The sequence below is a fragment of the Heliconius melpomene genome, chromosome 1, assembly GCF_056956725.1.
Source record: "Heliconius melpomene rosina isolate 202511_hmr_F chromosome 1, ASM5695672v1, whole genome shotgun sequence".
NCBI classification, from domain to species: domain Eukaryota; kingdom Metazoa; phylum Arthropoda; class Insecta; order Lepidoptera; family Nymphalidae; genus Heliconius; species Heliconius melpomene.
In genome coordinates this window covers 1,739,748-1,763,797 of record NC_140389.1, presented here as the reverse complement: position 1 = coordinate 1,763,797, position 24,050 = coordinate 1,739,748, and the positions used below count along the sequence as shown (strand labels likewise).

The following is a 24,050-nucleotide window of genomic DNA, read 5'->3' as shown; positions in this document are numbered from 1 at the left end:
ATTTTATATCATAAATATTTTTATTTATATAAGGTTATTTCAATTAAAACAACAATGCCTTTTTGTATATATTTATTTATTTATTTGAATTTTTTCCAATATATTTTCTTCAAATATAGTTATAATGAATTGGCTATCGATATATACAACTTAAAAATACCGAGAAGGTCCTTAACAAGAACTACATTTGAGTCTTATTTACTAGGTGGAATTATTTGTTTGCTAATATTAGTTCTAACACTAATGTGTAACGTGATTTCTTTAAAACATTTGATTATACTCAAAAATTTTATAAAAAATATAATGTTGGTGACAGTTTTATAACATATCCAAAGATAGTTAACATAAAATGTAATTGTTTTGCAATATATTGTAAAAAAACAATGATACTAATAACTTACTCTGTATTTAACAATCCCTTATTTTAAAATACATTTTTTTATAAGAAATGCACTTAGTAATGGCACTTGACAGTATAAAGAATAATCATAAGTGATAATTAAAAAGAAATCACGGTACATTATAATATATAGATTTATTCTCAATATCCCATAAACAAATTGTTCTACAATAGAAGTTACAAGATTTTCTTTGTATGCTTGCATCATTCTTCTACAAAATGAAAACAAAATCAAATTATACTAGAAAAAAAAAATATTCTACTGAATTTTTGCAATTATTAATGTCAAATTATCTTCTCGTTTTGTGACGAAAACCATGTAAATTGTAAATAGCAAAAATATATACTTTGTATAGTAGTAAATCACCATTTCTTCCATAGACAACACAAATAATAAACAATTAATATATTTGTTATTTATCATATTTTTAAAATCTCCTTTATAAATCACCATGTTTGATATTAAAATATCTAAAAAAGTTTCAAAGGACAAGTTATAATTGTTATTCTTATCAGTAACAAAATGATCAATTAAATACACTTGATATGTCACATATTTACAAAAACTACGGAACTTTTGAATATGTCACTTTGTGAAAATAATATAATATTAAAAAGTAACAAATAGAAATTTAATAATAATTTGTCAATATCTGATATAACTTCTAAATCATAAGTCAAATTTTATTAATATTTTTCTTTGTATTTGTTTTATTTTCTTGAAATTACATATTTTTATACATTACACTCCACAGTGCATTATCTCATATAGAACTTATAATATGTCAATTGACTCTTCACCACCGATATATAATATAGAACCTAATACATATTTATGTAATAATGATTAATCCCTGTACTTTCAATAAGAAGAGTGATGCAAACAGAATACTTAAAATTATTAATTAAGGAATAATGTGAATAAACCAACAAATTATAGAAGTAGAAGAAAATTTTATTTATCGATAAATAACAGTTTAGTTAAATGTAAGAAGGGGAGGGGTTATAATAAAATATAAAACACAAATGTTTACTGAATTATAATCAATTATATAATTCACACATACTTTCTTCCACTTTGTACTGCTGAGGTGTTTGCCAGAATACTATTCATTTCTTGTTGGTATCATTTATAATAATATGAAAAGACGACATATTGTTATAGCTAGAAAACAATTCATATAAACTATTTTTGGCTATCAAAGTACTAAGTTTAAATAGTTTCCTCACAAACACCTTTATAAAGTCCTATCTATTGTTTCAAACCTGTCTGCCAATCATTGCAACCCGCAATGAAAATGCAAATGTAGTGGACCTTCACAAGTCAATTATCAAAAAAATTAAACCTAATCTTTTTTTTTTTTTCATTTTCTCATTAAATGTTTATATTTATAAAAAAAACGTTTCTGAACCGTGCATTTTACGAATAAATAGATTCGAATATTCATTCAAAAAATGTGATTAACACTCAATTCACACAGTATTATAAACATCCATTTTAATTAATAATCCCATACTCTTTTTGCAACTGTGTTGTACTGTGAACTGAGCTTAATACACAATTAATTCAATAAAATCGATAATAGTTACCTTACTTACCGACAAATCCCGCATCCCGATAGCGCGTCACTGTCACATCACTATCATCTTAGCACTAAACAGTATATTGTTTATGCATTATCCATATAAATTCTAACACTGAATGTATAATTATTATTTGAATTAATAATCTGTAAAGAAACATTGCATCTCTACAAGATATATTTTCAAAATAATCAGTAGGCAATATGTTGGATTGATTAAACATCAATAACCTCACCAAATGTGTTTCACAAATTTGAATTTGATACAAAAGGTCCCACAATCTGTGTATCACTGAAACTTGCTTTAGACAATTTAAAGTGCTGCACTTTATCACTATATTTTTGTTTCTTCCACACTGTATTTTTCATGTATCAGAGTAAGCAGAGAAAATCTAGTGTTATAAAACGGTACCCTCACAATTTTCAAGACATTATAAGCAAGTGGCGGAACTTAACGGCGCCCATTGTCTTCTTACCTAAGCAAGGAAACGAAAACAATTTCAGTAGGTAGGGAACCCACAACCGTCGCGTCTACAGTCCGACCTTTCCCACTGAACCACGATAAAACACTATTAAATCATTATCTTTATCACTATCACTGAGTGTTTAAGCGCGTTTCACTTTATATTTGGTGTGATTAGTTCCATATATGAAACGTTGACGCCACTCCTCGTACTGCTACGTACAGATTATACTGTTTGACGTGGATGGCTCTGTGGGTTGGTTAAGTGGCTTTTCATTTGGCTTATTTTCGGATGGGTGTGCTTGGATTCCATTGTGTAAGTTAACTTCATACATGTTGGATGAGTTTGAGTCTTCATTGTAAGATAGTATGCTGACTTCATCAGTCTGTGGAATTGGAAATATTAAGTTATTATATTGCCTCTTATATCAATTGGTTCATATAAACGATTTTTTTTATAAATTCATAGATTATATATCTATTCCCGATTTTTTAAATTCCGTTGTAGATTATTCAATATTGCATTTTGATTTTATTTCCTATTGTTAGGTGTATAATAGAGTTTTTTTATTGAAATACTCACACTGCTCTCGGATAATCGTTTAGTTTTCTTAACCGCGGCGTTGCCATGTTGATTGTTGTGCGCGTGTGCGTGCGCATCGTGCTTCCTCTTAGTGCCGGACGCAGTACGTTCACGTTTTAGTAGCAACGGAGATAGATACTGGTGGAGCTGCTTGCGACGGACATGGCGGGCCTGCGGTAGATATAATAATTTATTATGTAATTAATACATATTTATTTTATCTAACACGGTTGCACCATGCACAGGCCAATTTTCGAGACATTGTGTTTGGTTGAGGAGTACAACGGCGCGCTTTATCTTGTTTGTAAGAAAGAAGTGAAATTAATTGTCCAAAGTAGGAAACGAATCCACAATAGTCGTGTATATAGTCAGACAAATTGTTTTAATTGTGCAGAAGTTGATTGAATTCATAGTACATAATGAAAAATTTATATTAATATTTTAACATTTTGTAGTATTAAATTAAGAAACATATTTAAAACCACATAAAGATCTCAAAGTTGACCTTGCAATATTGCTATTTAATAAATATTATTTTCTCTTGGCAAATTTTGATACAAATGTATAGTTTTATTGGTGACAAGTGCTAAGATGGTAAACAAGGTAAGCGGGTTCGAGTCCCGTATAAATATTTATATTAGTTTTGAATAGCTGTAATATTGTGTTTTTGGCAAATCAATTCTTGACGAATAAATGCATTAAAAATATGTATTTTCAACATTAAATAACATTAATCAATATATATAGCACTAATCAACATCTCTTAGTATCATTCAACAGTACCTCAATAGTCATTCCCTCTCTCAACATATTCGTATTTTCAGCTTGATAATGAACGGCATCCGTGAACGATGATATATCGTATGTAAGATCCACATTAACATTGGTTTTATCAAATACGAGGCCAATAAACCACATTGAGCATACATTTGCTTTTACTTCATCCTGGAAATATAACAAAAGTAATAAAATATTATAATGAACAATATAAGAAGCCAAGAAGAGAAATTATTAGATTTATTAACATATAATTTCAGCTTTAATTCGGCATATTTCCTTATTAATTTCAAAATGTATAATGGTAATATTTAAAATAAAACACAATTAAAATTCAAAATAATAAATAATCGAGTAATACTCTATTTAGTAATAAAAATACATACATTTTCAGGAGCACCTTCAGGAGGCACTGGTGTTCCTATAAAAATAAAAAAATATCATATTATAAACAATATTTAATAAAATCAGAGACATTTAATATTTATATTCCAATTATATTAAGGAAAGAAAAATATTTTATTTAAAATATATTAAACACAGTTTAATTAACAGGTACAATTAATACAAAAGGGTTTAATTTTCAAAACAAACAAATTTCGATTTGATTCGAAAAACTACGAAAAAGTCTTCAAAAAATTAAATAAAAAAAGGCCATTGTATCGTACAATACTTACCTGGCGGTAAAGCAAGTGGCTGCCCCTTGTTTGCGTTCAACGGCACCGAGTTGTAACATTCTGGGTTCACATGTGCTATTGTTATGTGCTGATTTCTTTCTAGTGTGGCTGTAATATGGATAAAATATTAATCAAAATCTGGTAACAAGACAAAGCACGATTCTCTATAAAATAGCTCAATCATAATATTTCCTCACTAATAAGATGTCGTATTTTGCTTTCGACGAGGCCACACCACTGCAACTGATCCTGATCACTCGCGGAAGACGCCATCAACATTATAAAGTGTTTGTAGCGGGAAAAAAAATTCGGTGCTTCGAAGAGACGCTCCCAGCCGCATTTGCCTAGCATTATTTCATCTGTTATTGCTAAACCTGTTAAAATTGTTAACTATATTAATATTGTAAGAAAAATGTTAAATAGTATTTGATCATTGTTAACTTGTTAAGAATAGCAAAAATGTACAGACGGCCTCTATGACCGTCGTGGCGCAGTGATACAGGCATGTGGTTGTAATTGTGGTTGTACCAAAAACAAAGCGCTGCGTTGAGTTGAACAATGTCTCGTAAATTCGACGTAAAGCAGATAATGGTGTTTTAACACAAGCTTCGATAAATGTAAAAGTATCTGGGCTTTTCTCATTAGTATCTTCATATGATGCATGTTTAATGTATAAAATATAGTATGTTTACAAGTTTAAATAAGCTATAAAGAGTAAAACAGCACTAACCAAGTCTAAACTCCTCCATAATAACAGTTCTTGTTGAGGCCGATACATTAAATGTTGAATTCTGTTGGGGATACGCTGGAGTTATAATTGGCATTAGATGGTATCTATCGGACACGTTTACCTGTAAAGTTTTGAAATGATTAGTATTTACTGTCAATAAGTTAATTATGTGGTAAATTATTATCAGTGAGAAGTTAATTACCCCGAGTGGCGGTCGAATCTACGACCATCGCGGTAACTATCAGATGCTGTTGCTACTTCCGCATAATACATACAATATAGATTATATTTAAATTATTTCCATTTGCCCTGTCTAAGTTAAAGCGGTTAGCACGGCGTTGAGTTCCGCCATTTGAAAGACGTCCCAAATTCAAATGAAATGTAGAGAACAGAGTCTCTCAGAAATTGTGTGCTAGAAATACTCAGTTTGATCACAAACCCTGACGGAATAGAACTGGTAAAATAAAGCGACAGGCTCTAACTTGACAAAACTCCTAAATTTGGGCAAAAAATGAAGTGTCTTCACATATTTTATGAAATACTTACCCTCGGATCCCAAACTGGAAAACCCAAATTGACTGAATCAGGTTGTTTCAACAGTACCGGCTGTGGCCACTTCCACTGACTGAACACCAGAAAGAACTTGTGGACTAATGTAGCGGGGGATGCGTTGGGATACAACTGACATGTGCGAGCCACTAGCATCGCCCAGGATACCCCTCCCAGGTACCCGAGGGTATTGGAGTATATACCGTGACCTGAAAATGTTTAGGAGAAGATAAGAGAATGTAATCCTTATTATTTTGTATTACACAGAATTCCACAAATCTTCGATTTAAACCTGCCAGTGTAAACCTGCTAAATCAGATTTTCTGTCGTTATGTACTTGTACATTTTTATATAATCGCGAAAGAAAGAAAAATATATATAAAATCGACCTTTATTTTTTTAAGAACCTTCTTTTGAGATACGACAAAAATCGCTTTCCGGCGTTGATATGTATTCATATCGACTACATTTTTTATAAAAAATTTAGTCCCTCCTGATAATTTGCGTAATAGGCTGTTAGCAGGTTTACACTTTATGCCGACGACATAGGAAACTAATTTAAGCTGCGATATGTGTCCATAGTGTATTGATTTTAAGATATTGGGGACACTAACAGCATTTTGTATAAACGGGCAAATGAAAATATTTTATTCCCTCGAGAGGGAATCGAATCAACCACCGTGACGTTTACAATCAAACACGGACCGTGTTGTACTGCACTGTCATATAACAGTTTTAATATTGTTATCAAAAACAGTTTTAATATTGTTATCAAAAATAAATATTTTTTATCAAAAAAATTGCCGCATATTTCAAAGCATTTTCTTTTATTAATAAATTCATTTAAGACAAAACAAATTTGATATTAAGAAAAACATTGCATTTAAAAATTTCTATAATGTGGTATACCAATAAGATAAAGTTGAATTGAACGCGCAAATGTCAGGAATTACTGGTTCAATATTTTTTTAATTCTTTCTGTGTTAAACAGTTCATTTACTGACACAATTAGTAGTTATTTAAGTTTATTGGTTATTTCCAATTAGTAGTTCTAGTTAGTTCTGTTTGATCATCTCGGCGAAGATGCAGGTGTCACATAAACTGGATTCGGGAAACTATGAAAATCGCGTATTTCCATTAATTTCTTTTAAATACGAAAGGCAGCAGTATTTCGTGATTTTCGATTTTTCCAAAAGCATCTTGATAAAATTGTGTCAATACAAAATATAAAAAAAAACTTACGTTTCGCCCACAATTTGATAGCTCTCAAAGTCAATCTGAAGTTATTTATGTTGGGTACTAAGCGCAATATCTCATCTGTCACTCGGCAACCATTGACCGAGCGTACACACTTCTGGTCTAAGTTCTTGAGAAGCATATCATCACGGAGGTCGAAGGAGTCTAAAATATAGGGACATTATAATTATTTAAAATAGAATATTTATAAACTTATTATAAAAAACCAATATCATTCAGGGGGTCATGGCTTTGGGTCTGCTGTCGAGACTTAATGCCGCTCTTTCCCGCTCTATCTTATGACAGAAAGGAATTAAGAACAATTTAGTTTCACAAGTGTATAAATAAATATAGTGAGACTTGCCATAGTTATAATCTATATAGAAAGGGAGTGTAGGATGCAATATTTTTTTTTAAATTATGAATACAAAAAAACTTTAAATTAATGAAATAAATGTAACGCACAATGCCATATGTTTGACAATATACACTTTTGTCCAAAGTGCAAGTGCAGTACACATTGCTATGGCAACACGTTTTTTATGCGTTAATTCGTTTCTTAAGTAATAATTAATCTATAAAACTTTATTACTATTATAAACAAATAAAATACCTGGTATTTCCTTAAGAGCCAATCTGGCAAACAACAAATCAATTTCAATACCATCGAAGTTCATTTTAATGACTGGAACGAAAGCATCTTCGACCGCTCTTAGATCTTTTACCTGGAAAACATTATTAATAATATATTTTAGAATAGAATAGAATAGAAAAAACTTTATTGCACACAAAAATACATATAAAAGAGAAAGAAACAATATATTTTTATAAAATGTATGCAAAGGCGGCCTTATTGCTTCAAGCAATCTCTTCCAGGCAACCCTTGTAAAATAAAGGACTAAAAATAAAGAAGTGGGAATAACGTTATAGTGCACAATTAGATTAAATAAAATACAGTAATAAAATAATAATGAATATACACACATACATATATATATATATATATATATATATATATATATATATATATATATATATATATTTACATAATAATAATATAATATCTATTAATATAATCCTATAAATATAATACATAATATAAATATATATATATACATAAACGACTAAAGATAAACTACAGTTATATTTGGAAAAGATAGTCTTTTAAACGATTTTTAAAAATATTAAGTGATTTAGAATGACGTATTTCGGAAGGAAGTTCATTCCAGAGGATAGCAGATTTTACAGTGAAGGAATTGGAATAGAATTATATAGGTACGACAAGTTGGAAATTTAAGAAGATTATCGCTCCTGGACCTAAGTTCAGGGCGTAGGCTAGAATCGGAGTCACGGAAACAGAAACGATCTTTTAAATAAGCAGGATAGAGAGGATTATAAAGGATTGAATAGAGGAGAGTAAGCATCCGGAAGTTACGGCGATGTCTGATAGGAAGCCATCCAAGCTGACGACGATGATCTGAGACATGATCAAATTTACGAAGACCATAGACAAATCGAATACATAAGTTTTGTAACCGCTCTAGTTTGTTTAATTGTTCCTCAGATAAGTCTGGGTAACATGAGTCAGCATAATCTAAAATCGGTAGCAGTAGTGAGTGAGCTAGAGTAGTTTTGAAGCTAGAGTAGTTTTGAAGTTTGATATTTTAGTTATTATATAAAAAAATAATTAATAATTACATTACTTAAGCATTATTATAGTACGGTCGATGAATCGTGACGGCCCTGAAGTTAGGTCTAAACGGTTTCGCAATTTTTCCTAGTTCATATTATTTTTTTCCTAGTGAACAATGAGCCAAAGTTATGAAAACCTTACTTAAGGGCCACAACTAATCGATCGTATTGTAATAAACTAATATCAATATTAAACAAAAATGCTAAACTAATACAAAAACATTTTAAAGGAAAAATCCTAAATTATTTAGAAACTACCTGTGGCTGTGTCTTCAATAATTCATAGAAAGATTGAAAATAATCCGATCTGTTGATATGCCTTGGTGCTACACAGAGGGCGTCTATATCGGCCCCGCGATGATGTACCTGAGAGAAATCATTCAAATGAATATTTATAAAAGATAAATATTTAATCTTTAAAGGATTAATATTGAGCCATTTCCTATTAACTGTGAGGTGGTGTTTACCACACCACCGACAGATGCACAGATAAGAATTGCAAATATGAACTATGAAAAAAAAAAAAGATTTGTGCGTCATCTTCTACATTTCTTAGTTTTTTGTCCTAGAAGTAGCGTTATTATAAAACAGTTAAAAAAATATTGAAATTACACTAATCACTAAAAGAAAATTAATCAATCAATGTAAAAAAAGGCACATACCCCCAATCTGTAAGACCCGAACGTATAAATATTCCCGCCTACAGTATCGGCTACGCTTGGTGGCATATTTTTCCTTAGCGATTCATCCCTTATCCACTGTCTTACAAGACGATGTAATGAACCCAGTATTTCCATACGATGATGCATTTCTGCTTCAGATTCAAATACACCATAGGGCACAAGAGATTCTTTTAGTTCGCTCGTCTTTTCAATGTCAATTGGTTTTGGGCCTGAAAGAGACCAAATAATAAAATTTTATAAGTAGCCATATGTAAAAACAATTGTTCTTAATCACTGCAGAGCGTCATTTTTATACGTATTAATTTGCAATTAATACTTAACAATCGTTTGGTTATTTTAATATATTAAAAACGACAAAAGGATTAGGAACCACTGATCTAAAGTTACTATGGTTAAGTTATAGCGGCGCAGTTGACAAATGCCTGAAAACGTGAGTATTTTGCAACATAATTAGTAAAATTTACTTTAGCTCCTTTATACCTACCACACAAAGTGTGAGCGTTGTTCTTGAAAATAATTTTTTATCTAGAATAGCATGGACAGATATTACGAAATTTTATTCGTAACATTTATAATACTTGCAAGGAAAAAGATGTCTAAAGCTTATTTATACTTTGGATTTGTAAATAAATACGTATTTGTCTAAATTTTCGAACAAAAAATTGCGAAATATTTATCGTGTACATATAATAGTATAAGAAATTTATCCATTTACAGCAAGTGGTGACTAATCTTAGGACCTATGGACGCTAGTTGCCCGCCCTAGATGCAATCAGCCCCAATGACTTATTATATGATTAGCTGACGAGCATCATTTGATCGTTTTAAAATTATCAACTGGTTACTATCCTATGTTTATATGACATATATAAATTTGAATGTATTTTCAATGTATTTTCACATTTAGATTGACAAGTATATGAAAGGAAAGTGTTGTGGGATCATTCAATTGCTTCGAGTGGATCTTGAAGTAACTACTATCAGCAGTCAGACTTTGTTATTATCAGTATGTATATCCTTTAGTCTTGAAGTAAGGCATTCAGTCTTACGAGAAAAGCCAAATTCTTAGCTAGACGGTGTCTTTTATACAAAACCAATATTTCTGTATGTCAAATATTCACATTTAAAATAAATAATTATTGTAATAATTAAATTTAGGCATTTCTATCCAGTCTCAGTCACTTGGGTACTTTAAATCATTTTTCTATACATGTAAATTAAAACCAAACTAGTTAACGTGATCTGATGCAACTAGTGAGACACGTGGCACATTCAAAGCTAAATTATTATAAAGGAAACAACAGTTGTTTTTATAAATAAACAAAAGGAAAATGAATAACAGGCAATTATTTTTGTAATAGGAAAACAATAATATATAAATCATAAAAAAATGTTTTGTAATTATTGTTAGTAGTATTTAGATGAAGGAGGATTATAATTTTAAGTTGTGCTACTTAAATATACTATCTAACCTAATATTTTCAACATTGAAAAATTGAGTTCTGCCACTTGAAATGCAATGCCTCAAGAATTTAAGAAGAAGGAAAGTGGGGAAAAGTATCAATGATGACGAAGTGTCTTAACGCTAGGTTGCCATTTCCGTTCTACCTCCCTACTATATGAGGAATACAGCGTGAAACTACAAAAATAATTTACCATATCAAAATTTTGTATTTAAACAAAAATTATAAGAGCCTTATAAGGTAATTTGACAATTTAGCAACTAAATATATATCTAGCTTAATAGCTTAGAATGCTTCGAATTCTGCTGCATTAACTTTACAGATTTTAATAAGGTAAAAACGAGGTTCCTTAAGTAAATATTTTATCACACTCAAGGCTAGAAGCAAGTAGTAGTAGTAGTATTAGCAACCCTGACCTTGTCCTTTACAAAGTTTATAAATTACTTTATTTTAATAGATATATGTTTAAAGAAGTAAAACATAAACCTTGATTTTATCTCTATTAGTGCAAATTTATCTTAACCTTGCAAAATTTATCTAGAAGGGGATAAATCTAAGTAACAAACAAGAATTACAATTGTTTAAAACTAATTTATATTGCCTTGTCTAGAGATACTCTACTCTGTATTTATAAAACTACTAGATATTTGATAAATACAAAATATAAAATTATTTTCATTTTTTTGATTTATTGAATGATAATTGCATTGATTTGATGGCAAAACGTTACCATAGTTCCACTTTTGGCTGTATACAATGCAGTGTTGATGCCAATGCTGTTATATGGCAGCGAAACATGGGTATTACAAAAGAATGAAATAAAGATGAATTCCGTGGCGCTATGATCTCTTTGTAGCGGAGCTAAAGAGTTTACCAAATCCATAATGTAGAGATGCACAGAAAGGCAGGTAATGGTGAGGATGTCAGTGGGAATTAAGAACATGCTCAGGTGTGAATGAATGAGTGATGAAAGAAGGGCAAATAGATTTATGAAGGAAAATGTGTGGTAAGAGAGGTAGGGGGAGACCCCATTGGGATTTTGAAAGCACAGGTTTAAAGATACTGGAGGAAGATCACATATAAACATGTAGACAATTTTTTTATGTTTATCTGAAAAAAAAAGTTTAACCAAGGACCCATATTGTCCAATAAATCTAATTAATCTACACTAATGTTAACCTATACTCTACTAATACAAACTTTAACATTAATATATCCTGTCCTTAAAAAATATAGTTTTTGTCATATCAACAATATACATACCTGCCATAGAAATAGCAGACGTCATTCCTAATGTCTTTAAGTTCTGCTGATTTTGGTGTTCATTGCCTTTTGAGGCATTCTGCGCCAGGTTTGTATGGGAATATTGAGATGCCGGCCACATGTTGCTTATTTATATCTTACTTATTAATAAAATGGTGGGTAATTAAACATTAATCCTAATATAATGGCTAAACAACTACTTCTACTGTAATCTGAAAAAGGAATGAGAGTTTTTAATTATAAGTAAGTTTTTTATATTACTGTTTGAACTAAACTGTTGTGATTGACTAAATAATTAATAACTTGTATATAAAGCATGATTCAGTCATTACTATGAGTTGTTATATTTCACTAATTATGTAATGCTTCACTAATTACATAATTATTGTTTTTTATAATTACAAAAAATATATATTAATTAGTAATGAGTGTCATTAAATTATTTTTAAGTATCTTAGTTGAATAGTCCTGATGAATTTACAAAATTTTTCAAAAATAAAAAATATATATATTTTTTATTTAAAAAAAAATTGTATTACTACAAATAAATTATGTATATTAACATAATCTATAAAGTATTATATAGTTTAAAACTTAAAGTATTCTTTATTAAATTTAATAAAATGAACTGTTATGGTGCAATGAGACAGTCCCTGAGTATAAATGTGATAAATTGTAAATCCAATCTCTATTTGGTGGTCTTATATTCAATTTCATTTTATTTCTCTGCTTTGGTAGATACTAGCATGGCATAAAGTTGTGCCACTTACAAGACAATGTTTATATAAATTGGGCACAAACTGGAAAATGAAGTACCTTGAAGAAGTACTAGGTTTTTTCTGCCTACTTTTACTATGTGCATAAAAGTTCATATCTTCTAATTAAGATACATTTTTTAAATGATATAAAATAAGTTTATGAGGCAAAGCTGGCATTGAGTTCCACTACTCTACTATGTGTGGAGTGGTGGAACTCCCCCTTCAGAATTCAGTGGAAAATAGGGAACAGAAGTATCTTAACACTAGGTTGATAAGTTCCCTCTGCCTATCTTACTATGTGTAAGATAAAGCGTCATACTGATTCAATGAGTAATTCATGTTCAATATCACATAAAAACATTATGTAGCATATTATTATCCCCAATTTTTGGGACACACAGAATCATATTTCTTGTAACAGGGAATCTGCTGCTTACAAAGTATTTATTTACTACTACTTTATAATTTTAAGCATATTGGTATAATATATTTAAATATATTTGACCTTCTTAAGTATGGCCTTTACAAATATTTCATGGTTATTTCATATTCTTGCTTTTTGAGTGCCTATGTAATTTATTAAATAGACCTGTTCTAATATTTTTAATTACAAGAAATGCCATATCTTGAAGTAACTATCATGGTGTTATTAGTAAAAAATATATATATACTATAACATTGATTGATTATATTAATGATGTATCACTAACTATTATATAATTATTTAATGAATATATAATAATATTTAATAAGTCAGCATATGAAAAACAATCTATTTGTAGTACAGAATTTGAAAGTTCATTCACCTTATTTAAATATCTATCGTAAAATCGTTGTTTACATACATATTACTAAACAAAACAAAAAGAGGGAAAATATGCCAATATCATACTTTAAGAAAAAAACATCAGAACTACCAGAAATATATCGTGGCACTACGTAGCCTAAAGACCTTTTATTGTTCTTTAACTGTACTGTAGCGCTAAGGTCACCAAACATGCGCTTTCATTCTGTCTCAAAGAAATCAACATGTTATTTTAAAGTGCACTGAATTACATTATACATTTTGTGCCGTCTGTTTTATATTTTGATAAATAACACGATTTCGTATTAGGGTGAAAAAAGCTCACGTTGTGGTGAACAAAGTTATTACGTTACCGATGGATTTGTGTGTATTTACGTATAAATAATATTGACACTCACCAACTACTTTAATTATATATGAAACTATGTAAAACTCGACACTGATAACTAACCAAACTCATTATCATAAAAAGAAACAAACATTAATTTCTAAACAAGCGCCCAACAGTCGCCAACAACAAGGTAGCCATTTTTATTAAATGGCGTTTTGGAATATTGCCACATGAAAAATATTTTCTTACTTATAAATGATTATCTATAATTTGAAAATATCCCAAATAAACATTTTATATAAAACAATATTTAACTTATTCTAAATTATGATAAAAAATAATTCGACATTTTTTTGCGCGTTTATAAATAATTTTCAAATGAATGGATGAAGCATATTTAAAAGAAAAAAAACAACTATCAATCAATTTACATAATTTGAACAAAGCTCGTTTTATGTGAATGGCTATATATCATCTTTTATATAACAATCTTGAATATTGTCTCTCAAAATGCTTATAGAATTATATGTACATAATTTTCAATTAAATTACTTTTGTGTAAAACTATTCAATCCAGTATAATATTTATATAACACGTACAAACAAAACGTTGTAGGTGCGTTCAATTTAACAGGCTCTCGTTAGTTTTGCGCATGCTTCATTGGCAGGTTTGGTATGACGTATCCCGACGTATTTTATAATTCAGTTGAAGTCGTTCACATACGGCTATCTCAGTCCCCGCGGTTACAAAAGAATGAGATAAATAGAGTGCCGGTTGATGTTTTCGTGTCAGCCTTGTGCCCATTTACGAGGAGTAGGTAAAATCCGCCATCTTGAGACTGAATTCAAGAATATACGGACTTTTATCGGAGTTAAGTGAATATCTTTAGTAAATTTATTATTAAATACACGATTCTTTCATCATTATACGCTTTGGTAAAGTTTATATGGGCGGTTCGCGTTATAGAAATCGATTGATACGTCATTGTATACCCGAAACTCTGAATTCTTTCGTAGTGTTTATGTGACAGGAGAAGATACTGAGCTTTCTAATAGTTTTTTGCGTGTCTATTTCCGTTTTCCATCTCGACGATCGTTAGCATATACGTGAAAGTGAAATAGGTATTTGTAATATCGATTGTGTGGTAAATTTGATATTTGGACGATCAAAAATGCGGCTAGCTGGGCGTAGCAGTGTAGGTTCCGAGTGATCCAGCGCTGGGCCAGTCGGACAGGGGCTCGGAGGATGCGAGCGGCGCGGGCCGTGTATCGAGGTGTATCGTAAACTGTTGGGAAGATGTCGACTACTATGCGGCCAACGCTCCAGACGGTGCCGGAGGCTCTGCCGGCGGACCACGTGACGACGGCGCCGGCCCCGGCCACCACCGCCGCGGCGCCGTCGCAGCCGAGGCATCCGCGCCCTATGTTCAAGGTATGTGCCATAAGCTATTACTTATGGGGATTCCTCAGTTATCACTAAAAGCCTGGTTATTTCTTATACAAATTATTTATTAAATTTTAAAGGTATTTCATAAAACTAATAAGCATTGAGAGCTTATTCTTGTATATCAATTATATGAATAGGCAACATTACTTTCTTAAATACTAATAAAAAATACACAATCATACAGTACAGTACATAAAAACATTTAAAAATATAAACATTACAAATTCTAATTAGCTAATTATTATATAATTAGTTGATATACTCACATTTTTTATAATCATCTCATAATTAATAATGAATATTGACAAAAAAACAATTTTGCTTATTGTCTAATATATTATAATATTAGCCTTTAAATTGAAAAATAATATTTATTATTTAATTGCTAAAAGAAAGTGCTGTCAGTGTCTCAAAACTATTATCCACTTGAAACTACGATAAGGCTTATGAAATATAGAAATTATTTGGCAAATTATAGTTATTTTACACTATTTTTAATATAACTATATTTATAAACCCTTAATAGGGTGCAGTTCCTATTTACCAACCAACTTGAAGATGGTAATACAAAACTACATTAAAAAATTAAAATTAACTACACTTAACTCTATTACTTCCATAAAATAAAATTTAATAGTATTATCAACTTTCTTTTGATTTAGTTTATTTATTGACAAATCTGTGGTTTTAAATAATAAACAAACAAATTGATAATATAAAAAAATCAAACAAGTTATTAAGATGAAAGAAGCCTATAGAAACATTTCATCAGTTCAGTGGTCTGACCATAATGAGGGTGTAGGGAAAACATTTATAAATATAGTGTAGTAATCTATATTACAAATGCTATTTTTAAATGATCAAACATATTATGCTTTTTATTTAAATTATAAATAAAATCCTTATAAGATTTTTTTTTTTATAATATAAAATCAAAGTTATCATTGTATAATACAAATTAATGATTTTTTTTAAAGACAATTGAAGTTTATTTCTAAAGTAGGTAATATGGCACACTTGCATTTCATTAACAGACATGTAGCAATATGTTTTTTTTTAATGTTACTAAATCTTAAATTGTTACTTAAATTTATATTATAATTAGTTATAAATTATATGTAATATTAGATCATTTGCAGATTACAAATTTTTAAGTAGAATTTTGTTTATATACATTACTAGCGGAAAGAACTTAGTGTTAAGACACTCCTTGCTCTTCTTTACACCATATGTTTTGTGTCATAGGAATGTAACTCAATACTAATTTTCTTTGTCACTGCAAGGAATTGAAAATAATTCATTTTCCTGGGTGGTTCTGAACCCACAACCATTGCCTTCTAAAAAAATAACTACCATGCAATTTATTAGTATCTACAATAATTCTACCTACTTGGAAAATATATTTTTTATGATCATACATTTGGCAACACAAATAAGTGGGTGTAAGCTTTGTCTAACTTTATTGAATGCAATGTGACTCACATCATTCTGTGTATGATTAAAATTTATTGGCCGTTATCAATTGCATGAAGAAAAGTAATAAAAAGTTTTATTATGTATCATAATGTATTATAATAGATGAAGCTGTTGTGCTGCAGTGGCATTATATCTGGCCTGAAATGTGACAATTATGGGATTACATTTTTCCCTCAGGTAACAAAATAAAATAACCCATTTTATGAAAATTTTACAATAAATGGGGAATGGAGTGTCTTAACCCTCTGACTACCATGCTGTGTGCGGATATGGTGCTGTTTTTTTTAACTAGTTTTAAAATATCTGTCTTACATATGTTACTCTTTCAAATAAGAAATTAAATAATGCCAAAGCTAAATCATTACTTAATTTACATAATTAATTATCTGTAATGTATTCTGTCTAGTTTACCATAAAATATTAATTGGAAATGAGTCATCTTATGTTTTATATTACTTCTTTAACATTTGTTATAATATGTGGTTATTTTTATAAGTAAATAATTGATTGAATACACTTATACATAGCAGTCATCATTTTAACACTGTGGGCCAGTATCTGACTGTAAAAACGAATATTGTGGGTTTGATTTCCACTTGTGGGAATAAATAAAATTTCAATTTAATTTTCCCCATTCTGGTGATGAAGTTGGTGTTAATTTCCATTGCTCAAAACCAAAAAATGGCTTGAGTCCAGAATGCTGCATACTCTGCTATTTGTAGGAAACAGTGTGAAGCTGAAAAAACTTTAATTTTGCATGTATATTAAATTATTTATTAATCATTTCTATAGTAAATTTTAACTGTCATATTTAATATAGTATTCTTTCCATGTAACCAGGCTCTTAGGTTATCTGAGGAATCAATTTTATATGCTTTGTAAATGCTTTAAGCTAATGTGTCAAATGTATTTTTGTCCTGCTGATCAGATTTTTTATGTTCAAAAGTCTTTATTGTGATGTCTATGAAAATGTGTTTTTTTTAAATTTATTATTTATTTATTTAATACTCTATTACACCAACATGATTTATATTTCATAAATTAATGTATTGTATTTGTTTATATGTTCATTTAACGATTCAAAAGTGCTTATAATAAGTTTATTTGAATAAAGAATATTAAAAAAATATATATATTGAAAAAGAGTGTATAAGTAGTGAAAAGGTAATGTATATCAAACAAACCTTACCATATATAAATATCAGCAGCCCTAAGGATATTGGTTGGTGTACAAATGATTTGAATGTTCTTATAATAAACTAGTAAATAAAAAATATATTTTATGTAATTAATATAATTTACTACAGGGCTACTTATTGTATCTAGTGCTCCGTAAGAAGTGCCTATTTTTAAAAAATTATATCCCATATTAAATTGACCTATTTACCTATTTATTATCTGTCTATAATTATGTTATATCTGTTTACATGATCTGGCATCATGCGTTAAAGTACATTATATACTTTTTAACCAGATGAACGATATTCTATCAATTTTTTAACACTTGTTTACATTTTTTACTCTATATTTATTGTGCATTATCATATAGTTATATTTCATTATTGTACATTATCTAGTGAAATATATAGTGATTTTTACGTATTTATTAATATTATATGTGGCTAATGTAATTGGTAATCGAAATGTGTTAAAAGTAATATTTTGTGACGATATACGATTCATTTATCATATAATAGACGAAATTATAATCGAACTTTTGTAATACCTCTTAAAATATCTGAGTGGATCTTCACACAGATATTTCGGGAAAGAAACATAATAATAATATTTCTTTTTACTAAAAGTAATATAAATAATAATTAAAATATTTAATTGTGCGGCTAAATAGATGATAACTCACTAATTCAACATTACGATTTCTAAAAAAGAAAAGTTACGAATAAGTATTGAGAAAAAAAAGTTTCTTATTACCATCTCATTATAACTTTAGCATAATAAGTAGACGCTTTTTCTTAGTGTTTCAGTAAGAATTCTTTTATATAAATGACCGAAACGTGATAAACGGTAAGAATTAAGCGTAGTTTAATTTTTTGGTGGCTTCAAATGGAAATAAATGGTCGCCTCTTAATTTGTTAGCATAAAAACGAACGTTTTTTTAACTCGCATTTCGTTATCGCTAACGAGTGTTCATTATTGAATTTCATAGTAGTATTATTTTCATACATTCCACAAAAGTGTGAAAGTATAGTGTGTTTTCGGATGATTTGACGATTACGTATATTATGCTTAAAAGAAGCAGCTTTACGCTTTTTCACGCATAACAAGCAGGGTGTAGACGGGAACCTATTCCTACGATACTCCCTTTCCCATTTTCATAAATTTTTAAACAAGAGACAGAAAGATCGCGCGTGGAGTACCGAAACTACACCGCTTGTTTGTCCAATAGAGTGAGGAAATGTAAAAAATTGAAATAAATTCCCACGAGTGGGGATCGAACCCGCAATCATTTCGTTAACTGTCAAACCCTGTCGTATATTTTTGCTTTTAAAAAGTAATATTATACTATGTATAAATATTAAAAATGGTTTAGGATCATTATTTTTGCATAAATTTAAATGCATTCACCTCTTGCATTCACCTCTTACCGTAACGAATGATCAGCCAACATAAGGATTGTTGAAACGATGGCGAGATTGTGGCTACCGAAGATTTTTAATAAAATGTCTCAGAATTGCTTCCGTCGTTCACTTTTATATATACATTATATATTATTAGATTTTATTTTATATTAAAAAAAATACTTCTAAGTATGGAAATATGTGCGAATAATATTTAACGTTTAACGTCAATGCCCTTCCAAATATGGTGAGATTCACAGTTACATCATGGTACTCGTTTACAATTCTCGAGAAATATATTTGGTTAGTTGTTGCCAATTTTTATTTTCATTTTCATTGAAATGCTTTAAAATATTGAGAATATCAGAGATCGGACAGATATTGAAACGTTATGGAAACTGCATGTTTGAAATTTGTAAGTAACTTTCGTAGTTTTTCAGTTATTAAGTCTGCATGCCATTCGCTATGTTGCTCAAAACATGTAATAAAATAGATCACGGTATCTTTAATTTTATTAAAGTTATTCCACACTTAAAAAGGAAAAATATTTTATATTAAATTAAAAAAAAATAAACTAATTAGGTATAAATCCTGCTACATTCATGTTTTATACGTTTTTTTTAAAGTATGCATACTAATATGTTATCATCATCTCTTTAATAACTTTGCTATAGATAGAAAGGCAACCAACAAATTTTACGAATATTTTTAAAATATAACCTTTGGACTATAGTCTGATATAAATTGACATACGAAACAGTGAAAATAACGTTAAATCAATGAACATATATTTTGACCCTTGTAAATATGAACGATCACTAAATCTTATAATTGAATTTAAATAGACTACAGGTTCATTCTATGTTAGCGCATTTGTGTTTCCGAAGTAAATGAAACCTTATAGGGCAGTTCTATTAATTCACTAGTACTTAAAAATAACTTAAAATTATTGAAATTCAATAATATTTATATGTCGTTTTGATTTTGACGAAAATTTAGTTTTCCTTGTGTATCTGTTGGCGTTTGTATTGATATATTATTTTATTAGTGTTGGTTTATTTACTTTAATATTGACGTAATTCAATTTCGAACATAATATGATAGTTGTATTTGTGAGAGTTGATGATTCATCTTAAGTGAACTCTTTTCTCAACCAGCTCTTCGTAAGTTTTTATAAAAAAAAGAAAAGCACTATAATTAATGTCACAGTGGTGGTCCTTTGTAGGTAATTCATATTTCCAATGCTCGGTGACCTTAACATGGTGTATTTATATGTTAATATAGATTGAAAATGTTTCAGCATTCGTGTGAACATTTATTCCGCGAAAGCTTGAATAAAACATATAAAAATCTTGTAAATATGTTTTAAGAATAACATTGGGAATCAAAATGTCTTTCCACGTTATATTAAAACAAAATAAATAATAAAAAAACACACCGTTTAAAGATTTTTAATATTTATAATTGAGTCTGCTTCCTTTGCCATTTGCAGTGTCTGCGGCCGGATATTAAAGAATATAGATTAGATCTCTTTGAAATCTTGCTTTTTGTATTTATTGTGTATACTTATAAAATTGTATGTAGTAGGTACTATACACTTAGCAGATTGTTTTTTTATCTATAAAATATTATTGGGGAATTCCCTGAAGTATGGATATTCCACTGATTTTCTTTTCGATTTTTTTTAATACAAACAATGTATTTTAAATAATACATATTTGGTGATAAATATTTTCTTAAAAAGAAGTCTTATATCTCGCCTTTTATATTGTTATATTTTTTTTATATTAAATTTAATAATTTATAGCAATTGCGCTTTTTTCATCCTCATTTCAGTCTACCGAAAGAGTATTGAAATTGCCTTCACATGTGAAATAATGAAAGAAAAAATTCTATAGCCCCTATACGACAGTTTGATTGATCGGCTCAGTTACTGAAATAATTACATAACCAAATACACACACGAAATTGTTAGCTTATTATTATAAAACATTATTTACTGCAATTCAAATAGTATTTTAGTTTTCTCTAATTTATACTTTTATTTACCTTAGAAAAGTATATTTTTTTTTATTTATTATGTCGTATTTAACGAATTAATTTCGTGGAGGAATCTGAGGAACGGAAATTTCGTAATGGGAACGGAGTTGCCTTAATACTAGATTACGAGATTCCCTCTGTCTACCCTGCTATGTGCATGTTACAGAAAAAAAAAATTTAAACGGAAAGTTAAATATTTTACATGTGAAAAACTACATTTTCTAAACGAATTCCTAAAAAAAAAAAAAATTAATTAACATATATTAGTGATTTATGTATAATACCTACCAGTATTAGATACAGTGGTAACCCATAATCGAACATATAGATTATAGGTGCGTGTAAGTACCACATAGTACACATAGTGAGGTGGCCATGTATGGTGTAGAGAGTTGACGGGCCTCCTTACTAGTTTGTAAATGGACGTTTCACAGTAAAAATGTACAACACTTTCTAAATAACGATTTATGATTGTTTTATAATATTATTTTTATTGATAGAATATGTAGCAGGCCTACATAGTTTCGAGGATATGAAAACATAATAGGGGATATAAGGTCATGTCAGAGATTATTTTTATATTGAATTATTTAAACTATATTATATAATTTTAAACTTACAAACCAGTCTAAAATGGTCCCACTGTTTTATGTATTAGACGGAACATAAGAACAAACTAACAAAAAAAATCATAGCCCGTCAATTCAACATGAGTGACACACATAGTTAGCGAAACACAGACTAATGGTAACTTATAAATATACATTAACCAACTTGACAATGACAAATAATTCACGCTTCGTGTTTTCACTTTGCGAAAATTGTTTAATTATAATGAGGTGAGGCACTCAAGACTCCTCTCATTTGTGCTTGAAGGGTTCTCAACCGATCTGTGGCTAAATAAGACGAAGTGCCCGTAGAGAGCCAAGTTAAGTGTTCAATTAATATCTTGGATCAGAATGATATTGGTGTCATCGTCGGGACACCTGCGCCTAAACTGTTTCCGAGGTCCGCACAATCGATCATTGTTTATTGCTTTGTAATTGTGAGGCGGACGGAGATTAATTATTATGATGTGTATTTGAAGTTTGTTATGGTTATGACAGTTGTGAAGAGCGTGGAATGGCATATATAGAAATTTGTGCCAGCATTTATTAGTTTATTGAAGGTTTTCTTTAATTTTCTCGCCTAGAGTAGTGAAAATATATGCTGCACTTTATGTTTCCAGAGATTAATTTCATTCATTCTTTTCTTCGAGTGAGAATCAAACCCTCAACCATTGCATTTACAGTAACATACTGTTCCAATGCGCCACGTCGGCTCCTTAAAAACAGCACAAACATAGATGGTATCATTTTAAATATTTGGTATATTTGGAATATGGGCTCGTTAACTTATATTTTTAGGATATATTAAAATGTCAACGATACTAAAGCTTTCCCTTAAAGCTATGAAACCCGCCGTAGCAAGAGCCTGGAGACTCTTAATAAAATTATGCAAATTGAAACGTATTAGGCAGAGACGACGTTCCCTTACTTAAAAATAAACAAAGCTTTATTTTTTGTAAATGATTTATTCAGATTAGGAAAGTTTTGAATTGATTTACGAATAATATAAGTTTTAACTATATTACATGGTTATAATGGCAAATAAATGTACAAAATATGTAAAATATTATAAGTTTTTAGTGATGTAGGTATTTCTTTTTAGTTGCACTAGTTCTAATAGCACAGTTTCAATAATTTGTAGTTGAATCTGAAAATCTAAACTGGATATAGTAATTTGGTATAAGAGTAGTCAGTCCCGTTACCGCGCAGCAGTTGTCGACCCAATTGTAGTGTAATGCGACGCAGCACACGCATTATTAAAGCGTAACGGGTGGTGCGTAGTGCGCACCCAACATACACGGAATACCGCTAACTCCTTCCACACCCGATTGCTTGTCAAGGTTACCCTTGAGGTATGGCGGGAATGAGATTCACTTAGTAAAATTATTTATAATAAACTACTCTTAGTAATTATTGTTATATATTTTGTTAATTGTAGTAGTAGACATTATTAATTGTTTATATTTATGCAATACAAATAACTAGTCGTTGCCCGCAATTTTGTTGGCATGAACTTGAAGACGTAAATTGAGAAATCCAGATTTTCCCTTGTCCGTAGGAATTTCGAATAGTAGTTCCCCCTACACTCGCTAAGTCGAGTTTCCTCATTGTGTTTTCAGTCAGTGTCAGTCACTAAGTAAAACGTACAATAATATTAATTTATTTGTGTAGCCTCATCAATTAATTTAGCATAAACATCAAACGGTGAAGCAGCGTGGTAATAAAGTTGTCGATATACTCGTATAGTTAATTTGGCTCAAGTCAGTGTTTTGTTTCTAAATATAAAAAGAAAGTGAAAACGAGATGCCGCACGGAACCATTATTAAATCGTCGAGAGATGTTCCTGTAGTTGTAATGCGATTTTGCTAATTTCCTTTGGGATTGTAGCAATATGGCACTACTGAAGT

At 29.8% G+C, this 24,050-nt stretch overlaps 1 protein-coding gene across 1 annotated transcript; it reads right to left on the bottom strand.

Annotated features, from left to right (window-relative positions):
* Positions 1 to 59: 59 nt before the first annotated feature.
* On the bottom strand, positions 60 to 14,200 carry hrg (poly(A) polymerase hiiragi). Its single transcript, XM_085196566.1, has 14 exons — positions 14,061 to 14,200; positions 12,100 to 12,311; positions 9,353 to 9,582; positions 8,949 to 9,056; positions 7,612 to 7,723; positions 7,005 to 7,163; positions 5,760 to 5,971; positions 5,214 to 5,334; positions 4,681 to 4,857; positions 4,484 to 4,591; positions 4,193 to 4,227; positions 3,813 to 3,974; positions 3,030 to 3,200; positions 60 to 2,832 (listed from the first exon to the last, which is right to left on the bottom strand). The coding sequence occupies exons 2-14, from the start codon at positions 12,218 to 12,220 to the stop codon at positions 2,662 to 2,664; spliced, it is 1,887 nt and encodes a 628-aa protein (XP_085052692.1). The 5' UTR covers positions 12,221 to 12,311; positions 14,061 to 14,200; the 3' UTR covers positions 60 to 2,661.
* Positions 14,201 to 24,050: the final 9,850 nt, after the last annotated feature.

Bases quoted from the DNA above. Each gene is read 5' to 3' on its own strand.
- hrg (XM_085196566.1), bottom strand. From the start codon at position 12,220: ATGTGGCCGGCATCTCAATATTCCCATACAAACCTGGCGCAGAATGCC. The intron at 5,335-5,759 runs GTAAGTATTTCA...AAAACTTTACAG, and splicing joins TTCCAGTTTGGGATCCGAGG to GTAAACGTGTCCGATAGATA. The intron at 4,228-4,483 runs GTAAGTATTGTA...TTATTTTTATAG, and splicing joins GCCACTTGCTTTACCGCCAG to GAACACCAGTGCCTCCTGAA.